Source organism: Branchiostoma floridae, chromosome 15, assembly GCF_000003815.2.
Source record: "Branchiostoma floridae strain S238N-H82 chromosome 15, Bfl_VNyyK, whole genome shotgun sequence".
Lineage (NCBI taxonomy): Eukaryota > Metazoa > Chordata > Leptocardii > Amphioxiformes > Branchiostomatidae > Branchiostoma > Branchiostoma floridae.
The window spans coordinates 10,502,163-10,521,869 of record NC_049993.1 but is presented as its reverse complement, the minus strand read 5'-3'; the positions used below and the strand labels follow the sequence as shown (position 1 = coordinate 10,521,869).

At 42.0% G+C, this 19,707-nt stretch overlaps 1 protein-coding gene across 1 annotated transcript; it reads right to left on the bottom strand.

Moving 5' to 3' along the window:
* Positions 1–4,437: 4,437 nt before the first annotated feature.
* On the bottom strand, positions 4,438–14,435 carry LOC118431251 (glutamate receptor ionotropic, NMDA 3A-like). Its single transcript, XM_035842352.1, has 10 exons — positions 13,830–14,435; positions 13,237–13,373; positions 11,870–12,605; positions 11,307–11,430; positions 10,814–10,959; positions 10,160–10,421; positions 9,628–9,642; positions 7,446–7,607; positions 6,862–6,962; positions 4,438–6,343 (listed from the first exon to the last, which is right to left on the bottom strand). The coding sequence occupies exons 1-10, from the start codon at positions 14,402–14,404 to the stop codon at positions 5,836–5,838; spliced, it is 2,766 nt and encodes a 921-aa protein (XP_035698245.1). The 5' UTR covers positions 14,405–14,435; the 3' UTR covers positions 4,438–5,835.
* Between the last annotated feature and the right edge of the window lie 5,272 nt (positions 14,436–19,707).

Below are 19,707 nucleotides of genomic sequence, written 5' to 3'. Positions count from 1 at the left end.
GGTGCCTGATCACCAGAACCCAGGATGCCCAAAAAAAGCCCGGTGTGATCTCGCGCCACCCACTCTGGAGATTTCGCCACCACCAACCCCTTATTTCTCAGCCGTATTCTGTATAGTATGAAGTAAGTAGAATGTTCTGTATATCCTCCATGCAATTGCTCGAGTTCTCATATAATCCAAGCTGAAGTTGGTCAAGCGCGATCGGATTCTTAATAGCTAAGGTTTACCACAAAGAGCAAATATGTCAAAGCATAGTCTACATGTCTCCCATACACAGCGACTAGAATTATTCACGAAAACTCATAATTCTAATACGCCTTGTCCTTAATTCTTAACCAAAAAGAATGGGCCGTAAAACAGAGACGGATTATTGAAGTCTAAAAATGAACGAAAAATACCATATCAACACTCAAAAGAAAGCAAAATCATAAATTAAAAGGAAATACGTGACCCAACACATGGATATTCACGATGAACAAGAAATGCTACAACCGGCCCCTTCTGGTCGTTTAAACAATCCACACACTAGTAATAGGCGTACCATTATGTTACTAAGATGGTTGGAATTATGTATCAACCTTATCCACCCATGCTGAAATGCATTTTGTTATTTGGACTGAGCAACTTCTTTAAAAACAGTTTTCAATCGGGGATCACAAGAGGGAGCGAGGTAGAGGCGAAATCGCTGGCGGGTTTGGCTTGGACGGTGGACAAAACCACTAAAAAATTTGACCCTGGGGAGGGGGGCAAATCGCCCCGAGAGGACACAATCACGGGGACAAAATCACTGGGACTACTGGTCTGAATATGTTACATCTAATGTAACCCATGTATGCATGCAAACAACACATAAATCAACCCATCAATGTCTGTATGTGCGTCATACTATAGCTGCCGACATGAAACTAAGTTTGGGGAAAATTTCTTATCTTCCATCAAGTTCTTTGAAAATATGACCGCCGGCTGTTTCAGATTCTTATCACATTTCATGGACCAATGGTTGGTCCCGGAAGTGTAGACAGCAAAGAAAAATTTCTTTTATCTGCACTCCTTTGAAAATATGACCGCGGGTTGTACAAGATTCCTGCGGTACATAATGAACTAATGGTGGGTCCCGGAAGTGCATAGAGGTAAGATACGGCTGCCCCTAACGGACAAAATACGCTGAACGCCACGATAGTGCCGGTCTGACACCCACCGTCGCCGAATAGGCTGCTTACTTCAGCATTCATCTTCGTTTGAGTAATGCACCCGGGAATCAATGCGCGCATTATCTACCAAATTAAGCCCCATCATTCCGTCAAGCCGGCGGTCCAAAGTTTCATTGGAGGACGCGCAGGTTTAAACGGCTACGTTACGAATCTGAGGCTATAAGTCATGCTGCGCAATTTCCCAAAGTAGTTTTTATTCCTGGTGACGTAATCAGAAGAAATAACTGGCTTGAGACAAGAAATGAAGAGTATGAATGGCTTTAGCACAAATCTATTTTAAAGATTAAAACGAACAAAGCAATAAATATGAAAATTTCATCCGTCTCTAGCTGCTGCTCTCTGCTCTTCTTCATGTTGGAATGACTGACCAATAGTATAGTCGAGATACAAAGTTCCGTTTATAAGTACTGAAGTATAGGATCTGGTTATTGTGAGGATTGTTCATCATTATTGTCTAATTGATATTTGCCCTGAATCTGAAACATAAAGAAGTATAATCCTTTGATGTTGGTTTCATCTAGAGTGAAAAAAGCCCAGTTTTCGAAACTTTTTGCTTTGCCCCAATCTTCACGCAACACAACGTGCAAAAATGTTCTTTAAGACTTCACCGAGGAAGATTGAACAGTCCCTTCCTCCTCCCTCCTTAGTATTCCAGCAGCGCGCTGGTTGATAACATTTCTGTAGGGTTTGGAGCGCCGCCCAGGGTGCACCGCTATCACCGGGCTGCAGATTGGCGCGGGGGCTGCCGGGAAGCCGATATGCCTTTGACAACAAAGGAGAAGAAAAATGGCGGATGTTGACGCACGCTTTAGATAACACTTCAGGGGGTGATGTGAGTAAGAGCCATTTCTCTTTTATCAAGCAGAGAAGGAGGAACATTCTATGTGACAGCACAGACAGCAACGTCTATAGCTGCCTCGTAGTTTATGTTATATGCACACAAATAAAACATCTATATGTCCTGTACTATTACATGCTGTAAGACGGTTTTGTATAGTTTAAAGTGTCTCAATTACTACAAATAATCGATAGGTCTTTGAGATAGTATGTTTGCTCGCTTCTAACTCAGAACTGCCTCAATATCTGAGTTATTCTGTGGTCATTTATGTCTGATGAGTTTTGTCATCAGTTTTAGTGATTCCTGTTCTACATGGGGCCTATAAGCAATAGCCAAGTTGCATTTTCATGTCATGCGCAGAAGTAAACAATGACAAACGTGACGTAGGCCGAGAGTACATTAAACTATTTCCGACCTTGACCGTCAGCTAATGAAAGGGTATTGCACTTAATAGGATTTCTTTCCAGCCGCGTTTCGCTCGCTAGTTCCAATTAATTAAAGGTTATCACGGCCATCAATCTTCGGGCAATATCGGCTAAGCGGTGCCGAGAGAACAGTAATTGTCGTCTGTTGTCTAATGATGCTCTTTTTAAGTAGCCAGTATCGGCCTCGAGGTAAAGCTTTGATTGAATGAAAGAGGACATACTTATGACACAATACTAGTAAAAATAGAACCATGATCGTATGTTTGGCAGTGTTGTGCACTTGATTTTGGTCATGGCGGCAGAGTATATCATACCCGACTCCTATGTCAAAATTAACTCCAGCTACAGCTTTACTAATTCCATTGTCTAGGAATAAAGTCTATCTATAAGAGCAATATGATTACATAAATTTGGTAATCAATTTCAGTGAGCTTCTACACCGCTCAAACCAAGCAGAAAATATCTTGAAATTGACCTTTTCCACTTTCACTGTAAATCCCTTATCATCCGGGTTCCCTGTATCTGACCCTTTTGAGTGCATCTAAGCATCTGGCGGCTTTAGGGTGAACAGAAAGCTATTTATAGGACAAGATGAAATCGATAGGGTTTTGGAAGAAGACTTTCGACCGGTGTACATGGAATAAGGAACAACGTACATCGGCGTCAGATATGTGGCTCGATCAATATTTCTTAGGGCTCAACCGTGAAACAAGTCAGGGAAAAATGTCCCCTCTTCTCGTATTCATGATGATAACGCAGGTTGTCATGAACTAACGTGGTAGCCTTGCAAATTTACTGAATATATCTAAGAATAAGTGAATGATATGACATTCAACCTAGGACGAATCTGCGCAAGAGTTATGTTACGTAATATGGTGTGCGTAGTTACTATTCAATGCTCGTCTAACATCACGGCGAACTGTAACATATTGAAAGGTTGCTATTCTCCATAAGCTATGTTTCTGCCTACAATCTACGCTTTAAACCTGAATAAGGAACATCTGGGAAGGAAGTGAATACTTTATGTTAGAATACAAGAGATTGAGACAAATGTTCCATTTATTCCCTGTTATAGATAAGTTAGGACGCATGGTTCAATATTTTACCAAAGATAGCACAGTTTTAACAAATATCTCTTGTCTAGAACGTTAGAAATAAAATCGCACAGAATTTAATTTCCATCTAGTGTCGCTCAGGAAATATGGTATTGATTATTCCCTGTATGCCGGGATATAGCGCCACATCGATCCCACTTCATTTCGGTTTTACCAGACGAGGACTCAGGTTATCCGGGGTGTGATTGACGTTTGGGGTAAACCAAGAAGGGACATGTGGGGGTACGCAAGCAGCTGGGCTACAGTGCATACCTGGAGGCAAGAATAAGCCACGATTTAAAATTGTGGCAACAAATTTTTGAAAATTCCTACTAGGTTTTTTGTCAAAATAAAATCCTGACATCTTCCTATGGTACCAAGAAGAACTTCCTGGGATGAAGCTTGAGATACGGACAAAATATCGAATGCCTTCCTTAAAGATCACGCGGCAGTCCGCCACAAAGGGGAAAGTCATGATAGACTTGAGGATGCGGATACCAAACATCCTTCACAAAATGCTTTTTTCACAACCCTGTCTGACCCTGTCCCCCTGACAGCCCATCACATCTCAGTGTCGTCCGGAAGAGAGCACTAGCTGTTTGGAGCTTCATAGAGTCACGTGGTCCACAAAAATACAGTACTTTACGACATGAAAATGCAATACTTTATGCCATACATTGTTAAAACTGATGTTGATAGTTTATTCGGCCACATTTTAATTACGATTGACGGCCCATATCCTGACAGACACCCTGACACTAAGTACTACTGGTGGTTTCAGCACCAAGGACAGGTGCCGGACATGACGTCTTCAGCACACCCTCTCTCTAGCTCAGAAAAGAAGACTAAACAGACTACAAAACTGTCTTTCCTTTGGTGATGTCTAATGTAGAATACGCATAGAAGGTCTACATTATATACAATGTAGTTTTCCTCAGGGTCATCTGGAAGCAAATAAAACATGGTGCACCATACCATGCCTTTCTATAAGTTTATACGTTTCTGTACATATACATGTACACTCTTAAAATACTCATGTACATATCTACGGTAGACCGGCGTATTGATATGTATTGTGGAGCGAGATAAATCAGATTTTGTCAGGAACATTTTCCAAAATCTATCCATATCAAATACTTTTTATTTGATTATTGTCTACAAGAATATTGCATGATACTCGACAGAGCAGGTATCAGACTATCCCCTACTGCCACGTTGTTAGCATTAGATACACGTATTTCTTTTCTATCATAGTTTCCAACAGTCTCTGGATTTAAAGATGTTGGAGTTGATATAGGCATAGAATATATCATGACACATTTCTTATTACACAGGGTAGAGCTCGACCCTTCTTTGGTAATACAGAACGTGAACTTAAGGGTAAGATATATTCGCCCTTTTAAATGGTCGACATTGAAGCCCGAAATAAAAGAGCTGATTTCACTATCTAGTGTCCCATTCATAAATTGTCTAGTTGTGTCCAAGAGTAGATTTCTTCAAGTTTTGGTAGAACAATTTGTGTAACCTTCAAAGCATTAAGGCTAACTACTACTTCATCGGTAACTAATTACCTTATCAGTGGTTTAAACAGTTAGCATCAGCTAGTTATCATTTCCACTGTGTATGTTGTGCTTGTAGCTAAAGACAACTTTGGCGATCGTCTTGAAGTCGAGAAGTTAGCAGTCTTGTTTACGTCTATACAAGAAATTTACAGTCTTCTTAAATCTCTGTGATACATATGTACATTATTGACAAGTAACAGGAACCTACCTGTATCTCCAGATAGAGAATCAATGAAGGTTGACAAACTTGAGCACAAGTCTTCAACTTACCACGGCACTGCAAAGGCGTTAGATACCGCTAGGGGGAGCGAGTAGCCAGGCATATAGGCTGCTGAACAATACCTATGTGTTCAACTGTCCACTCATTCGTATCTCAAGAGTATTTGTAGTTGAAGTTCAACGCGGCGGTCATCTTACACGGACATGTGCGTCATCTAGCGAGAAATCCCAGAACGACAGTTCCTTATCGTTGATGATAATCCCATGTGAACAGTAAGGCTTTCCTGGTTGTGACGAATATTATCCACCATCCGTATCCGCGCTGCGTTGTTCCCATTCAAAAGGTGACACAGAATGTGACACTGACAGAAATGTCGCAAGGCTAGCTGAGGCACCCCGGCTGTCCCCTCGATTGAATCCATGTACACCCATATCGGGAAGAGTCGTGGAATTTACGGTGTTTATTGAAGGACGAACCACAGGACGTCACTCGTCGCATGCCGTTTGTTCTTTAGGGTTCTGATTGAACAAATTCTGGTCATTTTCGAACGTCGTGATTTTTCTGTTGCACACGTTACACTCCGCGCAGCCGCAGATACACCGGATCACGACCGGCGAGCCGTTCACTAGAGGCGTCTCCATCTGCGCACGCGCGGTGGGGTTCTCCAGGACGGCGAGTCTGCGCAGTAACTCCTCCTTTTCTCTCAGCGCCTGCGCAAGACGCTCACGCATGTCGTGCAGATCACGTTCGAAGACGCGCAGGCGCAGTTGTATGTTGGCGTCTATGTCTCTGAGTTGATGGTTTACAATGTCTTCTACGTCATCGGTTTGGATGGCAATGTTCGACTGTTTGGCGCTGTTTATTTTGGTGACGATGGTACTGAGTTTCTGAAAATTGACGTTATTGAGTGGCGTCTTGGAAGTGTCGCTGAGAATCTTATAAAAGTCATAGAATTCCTCTTCTGCACGGCTATCTCGGAAAGAAGATGGTGGCCTGGGCAAGATGAGTATGGTAAGTTATTTTTCACCACCAAATCATCACTTGCAAATGTGCAAAGGAAATAGGAAGAAGGTTTGTACTTCGTACTGCATGTCAATTTTGATACAACTGCGAGATGTTAACATACCAAGATTTTAAAGAAATCTCAGAGACAACAGTAGCAACGCATTGTCCCCAATACTGTCGACATTTTAACTACATTTCTAAAGGTGGGTTCACACGTGTGTGTGTCTATTCAAGTCCGTATGTGGTCCGCATAAAGTAATAGCCTCTACCAGGCTCCACGGGACGCTGGAAAAAAAAAAATTGGACAAATACATACAAATACATATTCCTCGGATAGCTAACGTCTCTGGCATGTTATGTGTCTATATTGTACATGTCCAATTTCTACTATTTTTCTAGCGACCTGTGGAGCCTGTTGGAGGCTTAGAATTTCACCAGCACCCCATACGGACTTGAATACACATTTGTATACGCACATATGAACCCTGCTTAATGAACCTTCCTACCTTCCCAGGTTGCCCGTGAGCCCGGAGATGCCGATGTTTCTGAGGAAAGTCGCTGTGTTGACACGTCTGGCCGGTTTGGTTTTCAGAGCACGGTGGAACCTCTGTACGCGACAATCCGGCATCAGTACAACATGGTACATAGGACCTCATAGATTCATCAGTGGACTGATATATTCAAATATAGCTCGGAAGAACGTGTCCAAGCTTTTAAGTGAAATTATCAATGGAAACTGTCTTATTCTTTCAATAACCCAGTTCAAGGATAGAATTGCGCATGTGCCATAAGGTACATTATGAGTAATATCAAAGTCGAGGGTCCATAAGGAATCAAAATCTGGACTGTTCAGAAGTTGGATTTAGAAGCTTACATCGTTGACATATTACCCACATTGCATCTCTCGGCGCATGCGCAGTTTGAACCGTGAATTGGCTTGTTAGTGAACGCTAGCTGAAGACAACTGTAGTAGGGGATGGGGTAGAAAATAAAAACGATGTCACAAAGTCCATTGTGTTTTTGTCGCTAATTTTTGAAACCCTTCATAAAGTTTGTGGGCTTTCTTATAACATAGTCTTTAAGGTCTTACCTGACTGATGGCTAACCACGTGGTGGTGGCGTTAGTGCGCAGGCGCGGGACGAGGAACCTGTGGATGATGAACTCCATGAAGAGAGTGAGAATGCCGCAGCCCAGCCCGGCCAGCAGCAGTACGAACACTCCCGTGAAGTGGCCAACATCCAGCTCCAACTTCTGCAAATGGATGGACGAAAAAACGGGCAATAGTCGACACCTATTCTGACTTGGCAGAATCCCACCCCTTGATATCAGTACCCCTTCCTGTTCCCTTTGCCACCCCACCCCCCGCCTTCAATACTTACCGTGGATATCCTAAAGCGTAGCTCTGATACAGTGATCTGATTGGTCCTTGCTGCAATACATACAGGGAAACAACAACATACCCACCCAAATGACCGATAATCCACATCAAAACAACGGTACAAGGTGATTGACACTGTTTTGTAAACACAGCAACATACTTGGTGACATTATTCACAAACGTACGATACCTACAATGGTGATGTGAGGACTACCATGTACAGAACACACGGCGAATATACAACAAAATAAACACCACTGTGTAACATTCAAATAAATACCACTATATAACATCTAAATAAACACTGCTCTATAACATTCATACACGTCATAATCACTTAGACAGAGCATAAATAAGTCAGCACACAAGACTACTAAACAAGAACACGCCCATGTTTTAACTGTGAATAGGATCTAGGAAATGCTTCATCAGTCAATATAGATCGTTTTGACAAAAATGCAGGCAATGGTACTGAGTTGCTTTTTTGTTGTTGCCGTACGTTAGGTCACACTTTCTCGATTTTATGGATGACATTCACTGAGTGAGCACTTTGAAACCAGTCTGTTCTTGCGCAACAGAACGATGAGAGGTGGGGGTAGGTTGTCTTGTTTGAGAGGCCTCATTGTAACAAAAATTCAGCCCATCAAACGGCTCCACCAAGCGTCCAATGTTATATTGCACCGTTGGATATTTCATACATCTTACAACAGTTTTGAAAGGACAGTAGGTCCATTGTTCGACAAACAGAAACACCGTCGCATTTGCTTGACGTCTTCGCGATTTACAAAATTAGAATGGAAGTCCGGAAATTGAGAGACAAAAGCCCTTCCAAACTCGACAATTTCTTGTATTGATAGCATGCAAAGGAAATATATCGTTAACCAGCTAATAAACAATTGTTTTGGTTGTGAATTATCCTTGATATCTTTATCATTTTTCTTAAAAATCATAACCAATGAAGCTCTAAACTATCAAACCCTTTGAGAGCCTTGCACGATTTTTCCATTCTCAAAAGGACCGAAATTTACAAATTTGACGGTCATTTTAGCCACTTTTCTGGCTGCGGCCGGGAGCGGTACTGCAGATTAGGCTGTAATAGGGTATATGGTCCCTACTTGTAAAATGATAAGGTATACAATAATCAGGTTTAAAGCCAGAGTGTTGTTTTTCAAACTGGTCTGGACGGCTTTAGATACATCTGGAATGACCTTTAAAAGCTTTTAAAACACTAGTGGACAAAACAGGATCACCGCTCGACGAGTCCAATTAACTCCGTGGAAGCTCTACCTACATGCACGTTTACATCATATCTTGTACGTTATGAGTAGGGTAAGGATATGTGTAGAAATCACCCAATTTTTCTGATCAGTTTTGGCTCTTTACTTAATACAAGATCACAAAAGATCACAATAGATAATAATCCAAACATTATATTTTTTGCTTTTTTATCTGTAGGTGTGTTTATATGTGTGAGGGGTTGGGTGGTTTTGTCCAGAAAAAGAATTTACGGGTCCATTCGAAAATTCTTTGGCTAGGTGGATATTGCAGAGAGCTGCTTAGAGATTAAGTTTAACAAACCAATTACAACACCAGGTAGCGTCTTTCAGGAGGTACTTTGTTCTGTTTAATGATGTCATCCATAAAATCAAGTCAGTGTGGCTTCGGATCGACTGCATGATTCAATCGTAGAGTCATCAATCGTAAAATGACGAAACCACTTTTTGTGAAAATTTCCGAAATTGTGCGGTTTTGTACAGAAGTGCATTTATGATCTGCATGCAAGTGTTAAAAGTAGCTGGTATACACGGCAGCGCCCTCATGCGTATGCCAGCATAGCAGCAATGGAAAATGTGCACTTGTGCAAGGTGGTGCTTATGAAGTTAAGGAGCAAACCTGAATGGCTTCCTTCTACAATACGGTTGCGTGTGGGAAAGATGACAAATTAATGTATATTTATCCATATTTGCTGCACAGATAGCATGTTCTTGCATCGGCACTATACTTGATAAGACAGAAAATCATAAGAAACATTGCATCGTCTACACACGGAATGTCTGACTCAGAGAACACTAACTAGTCTAATGACAGTACTAAGGACGGGCACAACAGATAAAAGGTGTCACGTAGACAAAGATGGTTGTTTCTTAACAGCATATACTGTACAGAGATGGGGGGTTTGTATAGTCGTAAATGGCCACAATAGTTCCCTATACCTATCCACCAGTACATACGCATATATAAAAGCTCGGTCGAACAGGACAATATCAAATATTACAACTGTCTTGTTATTGTTCGTAATTTAGATACGATCACGATACAAGTATCATATGCACACCATAGTTTCCGTTTTTTTACTGAATATTGTATCTATCTATTAGACAAAACTTTATGCAGTGCATGAATTTGCTACAGTAAGGTTCCCTACTTGCTCCATGCCCTCGTTCCCTACGCTGCAGGGGACGCTGTTGTACCACTGCCTGTACAGCCGGTCCAGGTAGCCCGTGCTGGTGTAGTGGTGGATTAACCTCGTGACCTCTGACGTCAGGGAGGAGTTCTTGGGCAGCCCGATCCCGTACACGTCTCGCGAGAACGGCTTGCCCACCACCTTGAGGTTACACTCCGGGTCGATCAGCGCCTCGTACTCCAGAATAGCCTGGTCCATGATGAAGGCGTCTAGATGGCCTGCTCTGGAGGGGAGACATTTCAAGAAGAGACTGCTAGAAACAAAGTTTTTCTGTGTTGTTTTTCACTTAACAGGGACAGGGGGCGTTACAGGCTTCCTATCACATTTCAGCCAATACTAGTGTCGCGTAATATGCAAAATCACAAACATATGGGATTGTATCAGTATTGTGATGAAATGATGCCGATGTTTTGGTAGAACAGTCAGTGCTTGTTTATTGTTTATTGTTCATTTGGCAGATTATATAGAATTGTATGGCAGACTATATAGAATTGTATAGCAGACTATATAGAATTGCATTAATTCCCAAGACACAAACCTTCATACCTACGTCTGCAAACAATGACTCAGTCGATAGTAACTTAACCTATTTTAACACAATGACAGTTTTCCTACTTTAGTTTGTCGACCGCCTCGCCAGTGTTACTGCTGCCGTCCTTGCGCATGTGCATCTCTATGGCCGGGTAGAACTCCCGCATGAAGGCCTCAGGACTGCTGTGGCGGACCGTCCCGAACCGGAAACCCTTGGACGGCCGTATCAACTACAGGGAATAGTACAATCAAAACCCATTTGTATTGGTACAGTACATGTTTCATGTTTAAAGCTGGCTTAATTATCACACGGATTTTGGCACGTATGGGTTAGTTGTCCTGACAAAGGGCAAACCTTTGGTTTACAATATCAGCGTGTGTAGTACACTTGGAATTGGATGACAATTGAACTTTAAACAGACAGTAAATTACACAAAGACATGCGTTTCTTCCACTCTCTGTTTTCGAAACGACAGACTATGCTGAAACACCTCCCTGCGGAAAAACGTTGCATTGCAGCAAGAAAATTGCACACTCTAAATCCTGAAAGATAACTATATCCAGACTGGATACTCGCCTTGGGGTCATCTATCCCATTCAGTTCGTTGATGGTTTTCTCATCCACCATGAAGGCCGCCAGGTTGGCGGTGTAGCTGGCCAGGAAGATGACGGAGAAGGCTGCCCATAGATTTATCAGAAACCTGGTACAAACATCGATAAGATTATAAAACCTCATCCGCCAAATAATTTTAGCAATTTGGAATGCTTTGTTTCTGAAACATTTATCTCTTTATAAATAGAATGTTCTTTTATCATCATACGTTCTATATTCTGGTTAGTATTAGATAATCATATCATCCGTGGTAACATTATCACTATCACAACATACAATATCAGACTAGACTTAAAAGACTTAATTAGAAACTTACAAATTGCATGATGGACTGAAAAGCTAACGTTTAATGTTTAAGATAACTATTATCATTGTCGTTGATATTACTATCACAAAGAATAGAATGATCTCCTCATTTTTATCTATTTATTAGAACTTTTAAAAGTTATAGCCATATAGAAGGGGAGCACAATGTACCATAATCTACGTCAGAAACCCCTTCAACAAGTAATAGATGGTGTGTGTACCTGCTGCTCCAGCACTTGGGAGTCTTCGTGGCGACCGTGTGGCTGAAGAGGATGGACCAGCAGAGGTTCAGTGCCGAGGGGAAGCCGAAAATCCTGGGCCTGTTCCTCGCCTTGGGCGTCAACCCGTACGGACTGCACCACTCGTAAATGGTGGCAAATATGGCGGCAAGGTGCAGGGTTACAAAGATCCCCACCCACATGGACCAATCCAGCGGCTTCATGAACGATGCCAGAGGCGTTGGAGCCTCCTTCTTGTAGATGAGAATGCCGAGGTTGGTGTAGAAGTAGGGCGCTGAGAAGTCAATGACTTCGCTGCGTTTCTTCGTTATTGTGAAGGAGGCGACCGCCATGTCTGCCCGGCCGTACAACAGGTCACCCACCATGCCGTTCCAAAGATTGTCCTTCATCCCTCCGTATTTCCCGTCCCTGACCACGTACAGCTCGTACTGAAAGTTCAGGTCTTGACTCAGTTTGTGCAGGAGATCATGGCACAAGCCGTAACAGCATTTCTTCTCCACCTCTATGGAGGCTGGATCCAGGGTTACGTTATGTTCGTCTCTGTTCTTCGGTACCGTGCACATCGTCCCGGCCGGACACTGGTCATTTTCGTCCAGTTTCCGTGTAAAGATGAACGGGTGTTCTTCTAACGTCACGACTCTCAGGACTGTCAGTGAAGCGTTCGTGTTTCGCACCCACAATGGAGAGTTCCACCTCAGCTTGTCATCAAGTGAAGTACCTGTGTTTAGATGTGGATATAACAATGTCATTTGTGCTGGATACATTTTGTTGCATACCTAACCCTTTGATTTTTCACGTTGCCTCTGTTTCACCAGAACTTTGGAACGAAATTCGAAAACATCACTTTTCAAAGCAATCATATTGAATCATATTTGATATCATATACTTCCTTCAAAAAAATTCTTACCCATAACGTCATGAAAAGGAACAAGAACTAAAATGCAAGATGTTATTAAGGTCTCATAATATAAATCAAAGAACAATTGGTATCAAGTAAAAGTATTTATACATTCATATTCTTCTTTATAAATGACAAAAAAGGATAAATTAACCCAAATGGGTGGTACAGTAAAGGTGGACTCTCACTGCACTTGGGGCACCGGTGTGGCACTGCGGGGTTCGTTCACTGCGGCACTGTTTTGTTATTTTCGCGATTTTTGATAATTCCGATATTGAGTAATACGTAAAAGTATGACTTAGAAAACAACAAAATACACAAAACGGAAGAAAATTTGTTGAGTCATCTACGAACCCCGCAGTGCCGCATCAGTGCCGCAAGTGCAGTAGAAGTCCACCTTTAACCAGGTTTGACCCCAGGAGTATGACCCCACTATTGCCCAGGCACGAACCTACATGAACCCATTTTCTCTCTTCACTGGACGTCAGCCGCACGGTCCAGATGTCGTACGTGGACGTTGCTAGGCGACCGTACTTGTCAAACGATATTCTGCCCGTCTTGCCACGTACTGTAGTGTTGATCATATACCTGGAGATACACAACCGTGACAGCTTATAGTTTATACAGATGATTAAGAAGTTAAACATATAGTTTGTTTGACAAAAAATCTTTCGCGTTGCTTTCGCATTTCCTTGTAACTTCAATTACGCTTAAAGGTCAATACATTTAGCCTGCCAGCATCGATTGTGCTACAGAATTTGAACTTCAATCAAAACCGTGGTCAGAAACGCTTTGATATAACGACAATCTCGCAAGGAAACCGATCGAATGTGGTCCTCTTCTATAAGACCTTTCATCAGTTTCCCTCCCTTCACGATCGACCAAAACCACTTATCAACTATAGCGCTCTTTACCTCGTACCTTGAAACTACTGACTACTCGACTACAACGTCAACTACGTGAATAGTTTTAGGCAGCTATACAAGAGTAGCAAAAGTAGCACTGACTTGATATGAACTTTTTACACGGAAATCAAGGCTTCACCTATACAGAGTCTGTCCCTGTTGTATCCATGGGGTGAGATCCTCGCTCCAGCAGTCCCCCTCTGTCTGCCCGATATCGTACCCATCTTCCTGCATGTTCAACAGCGCTTTCGTCGTCAGGAGCAGAGCATCATGGATCCTGTCTACCGGGTTGAACTCTGCGCTGCGTATCCCGACAAGCCCCACCGGAAGTTGCGTAGTGTCCTGACTCAGCGTGTCCTTGGTCAGAAAGGCCTCGGTGGCGATCCACACGAACTGGGACCGCGTTAACCCCAGCTGACTCGCCACGAGCAGTATGTGCTGACCATCTGACGGTCCACAGTCCAGAACTACAACATGTGGGTCTGAGTTCCCGTCCAGCTCTGCCAGTCTCCTCCCAACACTCTCCCCCCACGGCGAGTCCACCTTGATGAGAGAGTTGATTGGCAGGTCGCCCTTTCTCATCAGACCAATCAACGTTCTCAAGAACTTGTTCCCAGGGGAGGGGTAGCACGTGACCAGGTTGAGCTTGCACCAGTAGTTGTCCTCTAGGATCTGGTAGATGACGTTAGCCTGGCGGACGGCTGGCCATCTCATCTGTAGGGTCAGACTGGGAGGCACCTGGAAAGTGGAAAAATAACGTTGTTGTTCTACTTTTGACAGAAATTTATGCCACATTTGTTCACAACTAAAGTTCATAGCTTGGGAAACTTTCGAGACGCACTCTGTCCCTTTATCAACCCGGTAGATCTCATCTTGGAGTTTCGTTGTCACGTGACGGTTGGTTAGACATTGTCACGTGACAAGACACAGTCATAAAGAGGTCTGAGATAGTGGCGCCCCCTGTCCCTGTTTAAGGTGGTCTGTTGGATCCCTCGCAAACGAGTCGTGATCTGATACACATTCTTGTTGTAGACTGTCTAATCTTTCCCTCCAATACTGCTGTACATGACTTCTTCGGGGGAAGCTCATTATAATTAGCATACATAATAGCTTTGGCCACGTCACTTGCCTGTGGGGAACTTGAGTGTGGAACGTCGTAAGCTGTTGGAGAAAAGTTTAGCTCTCTTCTATTAAGAGAGCTAAACTTTTGCGAAACTGTCTTGGTACTCTCACACTGACAATACCCTTAAGGACAAAGAAACATGTTAAAGCCTGCAAGAAAACGTTAAAAACTCTGTATGTCGAAATTGCTTCGAACCTATAAAAAACATCTTTATTAAAAGCACGACATTCATAATTTTGTGGGACAATTTACTGCCAATGACGTTCTTTCAATACATGAGACATATCACACGAAAACTAGTAAGTTATTCATTAATAACAGAGCGCGTATGGTTTGGTTATTTCTGAAATAACACCTTGCTTCCAGGCATCGATCGCGAAGCACTTTCGGTAATCTCTGCATGATGCCAACTCGTGGAAGGATCAAAGTACATTATTTGCAGGATTTCTTTTCATGGCGTTCATTGATCAAAACGCATACATGTTACTATTTTAGCATGTTCTAAAGATCAGCCTGACTGTGTGATACTCAAACCACATAACGACTATCTGGTTTACATTTGTGCATTTTCTCTACTGAATAATGAATGCTCCACAAGTAGAGACTAGAGATGATTGTTAACGTAAGCCTTTTTTCCAGGAAACTCTGATCCGACTGATCCTACCCTCCCTGGTCAAGAGAACGGCCATCAATTCCACCCACACCGTATTAGGGGCGCTTCAGGCAGAATTTGATTGTCGTACTTCACGTCCAATTTGCTGCATTGCAACCTTTGGCCATGAATCATGCACAACCGCACATACTTCTCGGAATAGGCTGAATATTCGGCATACAATGTCACTACTTTAAAAGAAGAAGACAAAGCTCACATTACTAAATGTAGCATTTTATAGTCGATTAGAAGTAATAGCATATATATTCTATTACTTCACTTTTTACTTTAATTTTATACGTATAATTAGCCCATATGATCCCATAGTTTACTTCAAAACTTTGCAGACACAAAATACTATTCCAGCCAGTTCTGCTATGGCTGGCTATCGCTAACTACGCGTCCTGTTTACAATAATGATATTTCTCTGTTTTTTCCCTTTTATCCCACCACTTGTAACTTTACGCCGTGGAAGCCGACTTCAAGGCAGCCGGTTGTTCTTAGACACTTTGATCTGGCTTAAGTATATATCATTTCTGGTCACGCGACCTATAATCCATCCCATCCTGGCCAGTAATAACAGTGCTTAGAGCAGAGTTGCACTTCGTGATCAATTTGATACATGGCGAGCTCAAACGATAGAAGAATCGCACATATGCATGCATGGTGAAAAAGAATATCTGGAATGCAATGAGAATTTCTAGAATACACTACGAATGCACAGGAATAGAAAATAATTTTATTCTGACGGCATTCTGGCTCATTCCTTCTCCTGTGAAGGGGATATAATGTCCATTTTGAATGCCCACTCGAATGACTCCGAATGTGGCACGAATTTTGCAAATTCTTCATTCTGTCTGGTTCTGCTTGATTCCTGCTAATTCGGTTTCAGTGCGAAGACCCTATAAGACAGGTTGATTCCGATGTGTATTTGTAGCGCGATTCTGCAAGTTTTGGACTGAGAGTTATGTAATTGTTCTGGTGGTTTCTTTTTGTCTTCTCTTATTGTAATCTTTGAAATAATCATACAACGGTGCTGTTAACTGATGAATGTAACATTTAGCTCATAGTTATTCCAAATGCGATCTGAAATTCCTGTTGCCATACCCAGCCTCATATCTAAAGATGACATCTATGGGGTTCAAAAGATTACTCAAAGAGTTTCAGAAATAAAGTTTCATACGTTTTGTCTGTGTATTTTGTTGTCTTCTAACAGTATGTTACTTACGGTATTACGCAATAATTGAGCTATAAAAAATCGGCGACAAAAGCACAACAGTGCCGCAGTGAACGAACTCCGGTGCCCCAAGTGCAGTGAGATACCACCTAACATGGTTTATAACTCTTGAAAGGTTTAGCAGTGAGGTGTACCCCATGCGTCTGTGGGCAGCGTGATTTCATCAGGTTGTCGGAAATGATGTTTGATCAATCCTTAGACGGACAGCGCGGCTGACCCTTCCGGAACTAATCACGACAGGAAATAGATTATCTGCACAAGCCGTGTCAATCAGCAGCACCGTTAGGGGCTTCAACCTTGTTTCGATCTTTCAAACCTCTTTTCGACCGTCTTCCTAGAAACTGGATTCAGAATGACAGCTACTGTGAACCATCATAGCTAATAGCCTACAGAACGTTCTTGTTGCTAAAAATTATTCTCCTATTTTCTTAATTTCCTTCGAAATCCACCGAAATTATAGCAAAAAGTACTTAGTCTAGGGTTAATAGCTATTCTCCAAGCAGAGGTTTGCAATTGCCTCCGGCTATTTTATGTTGTGGTTTTAGCCGTTTTTATGGGGCTTTCTTGGCCGTGAAACATGAAAAAAAACGGTACAAAATAGAAAGCCCGACACCAACGGCTAATACTGTTGAAAACAGCCGGAGCCAAACCTCTGCTTGGAGAGTTTTAAAACCATAACAACCGAAAATCTTTTCGCCAGAACCCGAAGAACCACATTCCACCAGGGTGTAGACGTTACTGATCGCCAAGAATGTCCATAGATAAGAAAAAACTACCTTTTTACGCTTTTAGTGTTTTTTTCTTCATACTTTTACATTTTGCGCTTTTACTAATATTTCAGATATGAGGTCATGGGTTAAACAAATCCAATTAATTCGCAGCGATATCGTCATCTAGTGTGACAGGGACCTAATTTTAATAATTCTGAAGTTTTGTTTTAATGTCTGATGTGCGTTCGAGAGTTCACTATACAGTAGTCAGTCTAATATGCCTGTCACGCTAAGGTTCTCTGGAAATAAGGCACTTTCCAGTTCTGGGCGGCCAGGATGAGCAAACATCGAAGACCAAACAGCAATCGAAAAGTAATTTTGAGCTGCGTGATACGAGGATTACCTGAACAACTTTATCAAAATACAGCAGGCCACATATGCAATGAGACTTGAAGTTTGTCTGCAGTGTTTGTGTGTGCGGAGTGAGGGGGGGGGGGTCTACACAGGGATTCGGGACAACTCAGCCCCCATCCCCTCACTAGACTAGATAGAAAAGAATGAGAGAGAGAGAGTGATAGAGACGAAAGTAAGTTTGTGCAGCAAAGCTCTCATGTTTATGGATCATCGGCAACAGTAAGATTTCTTTACTCTGCTATAGGGCCAACCCAAAGGAAGAGTCTTGGTGCGGTATTGGTGACGTCCTTGGTGCTGAACGTCAGGTTTTAAAACGCTACAGCTACACAGTGACTGTACTGAGATGATGTTGAAAAACCAGTGCCTAGTCCGTTTCAGTTTTACATTGCTGGGGAGCACTTCTGCTCGGATGTAATAAAATATGAAGTGAAGAATGATAAGAGGATACCATCAATATAAAAAAAAAGCATGTATATATTTTGTAAATTACTATCAACATGTACAAATACATCAAATAAAAAAAAACAGCAAAACAAATTCGTACATATTTGTTAACTTTCCACTAGAGGGCGCTCTCGCCGAGCTCTCTCTGTGACTTAATTTGACAGATTTGTACAGAATTTTACGAATCTTTTAACACTTTGTGCGTCTCTTTATCACACTTTTACATTTTGTATGATATACCCAGTATGGAATCGAAGGTTACACACCTCAGTTTTAGATCGCAGTGAGAGCGCAGCGCGATCGCCGTCTAGTCAAAAGGGAGCCCACGACTTGTGTACGATAAACTATACATGATGCCTGAACTATAATGGGTAATTTGTTTTTAATGCTGCCTTAGTTCTGACAGCAATGCTATGGATTATCACCTATCTTCGTTGGTGGAGCCTAATTGATCCGAAAATGGGACGGATTTGCAGGGAGACTACTTTTTGCAGACGGCAATTACAGCCTGCTTCTGCTCAGCATGAGCTGGGGCATCCTTTATGTGAAACACATTTGCACAAATTGAGAAAGGAAGATTGCTTTCTTTCAGGTTCACAGCTGTGAAGTCACGACAACAGGAATGTCCTGTTTTGGTACATTTAGTAAGGCCAGAGCAAGTACATTTTATGGACGACATCCGCGCGCTCAATAATTTAAAAAAAATTACAAATTCTTTGGAGATGGTTAACATGGCGAAAAATTACCAACATGAGCGAATATGTAACGTTGTGATGTAGCCTAATGACCGTTATTGTACAAGTGTCACTTGCGAGGTACCCAGGACTGTAGTTATAGAAGCGAAATTAGTTAGATAGTTGTAAAAGCGGTACCAATATGGAAGCCATGAATGTAGTTACCAACTTTGTTTGTGATACATTGTACTAGTCTAGCATGATACTAGTGTCACTTTTGCTACACCAGTATATGTCTTGAATACGGAAAGGAATGTCTTGTTGTGGCATAAATGTTCAAACTTAAATCATGTTATTCATAATCAATTTTATAAGACTCTGAAGGAGTCGAAAATAGATTCCTGTCTTTAAAACAGAAAATGAGGGACAGAACATTGAGATACTAAACGTGTGTTTCACACAAACAATGTCACCCCGGGTAACCGTTTCTTGTTCCTTTTAGCCAATAAATACTGGACTTGTATGGCGCTACGCCCCACCGCGTAATGACGCCACAAACAGTCGGTTTGCCTTAAGTAATCTAGTAATTCAACGGTCACCACTTTGAAAACTGCTACCTTAATGTCCACTAAGGATATGTTGCATTTAGACTAAATACTTTTAAAGCCAGAATAACCATTAGGGTCGCTGCATTTATGGATAACTGTACTTTTGAAGCAGTACTATATGTCTCTACCGCACATGAAAGACAATTTTAGCCCTT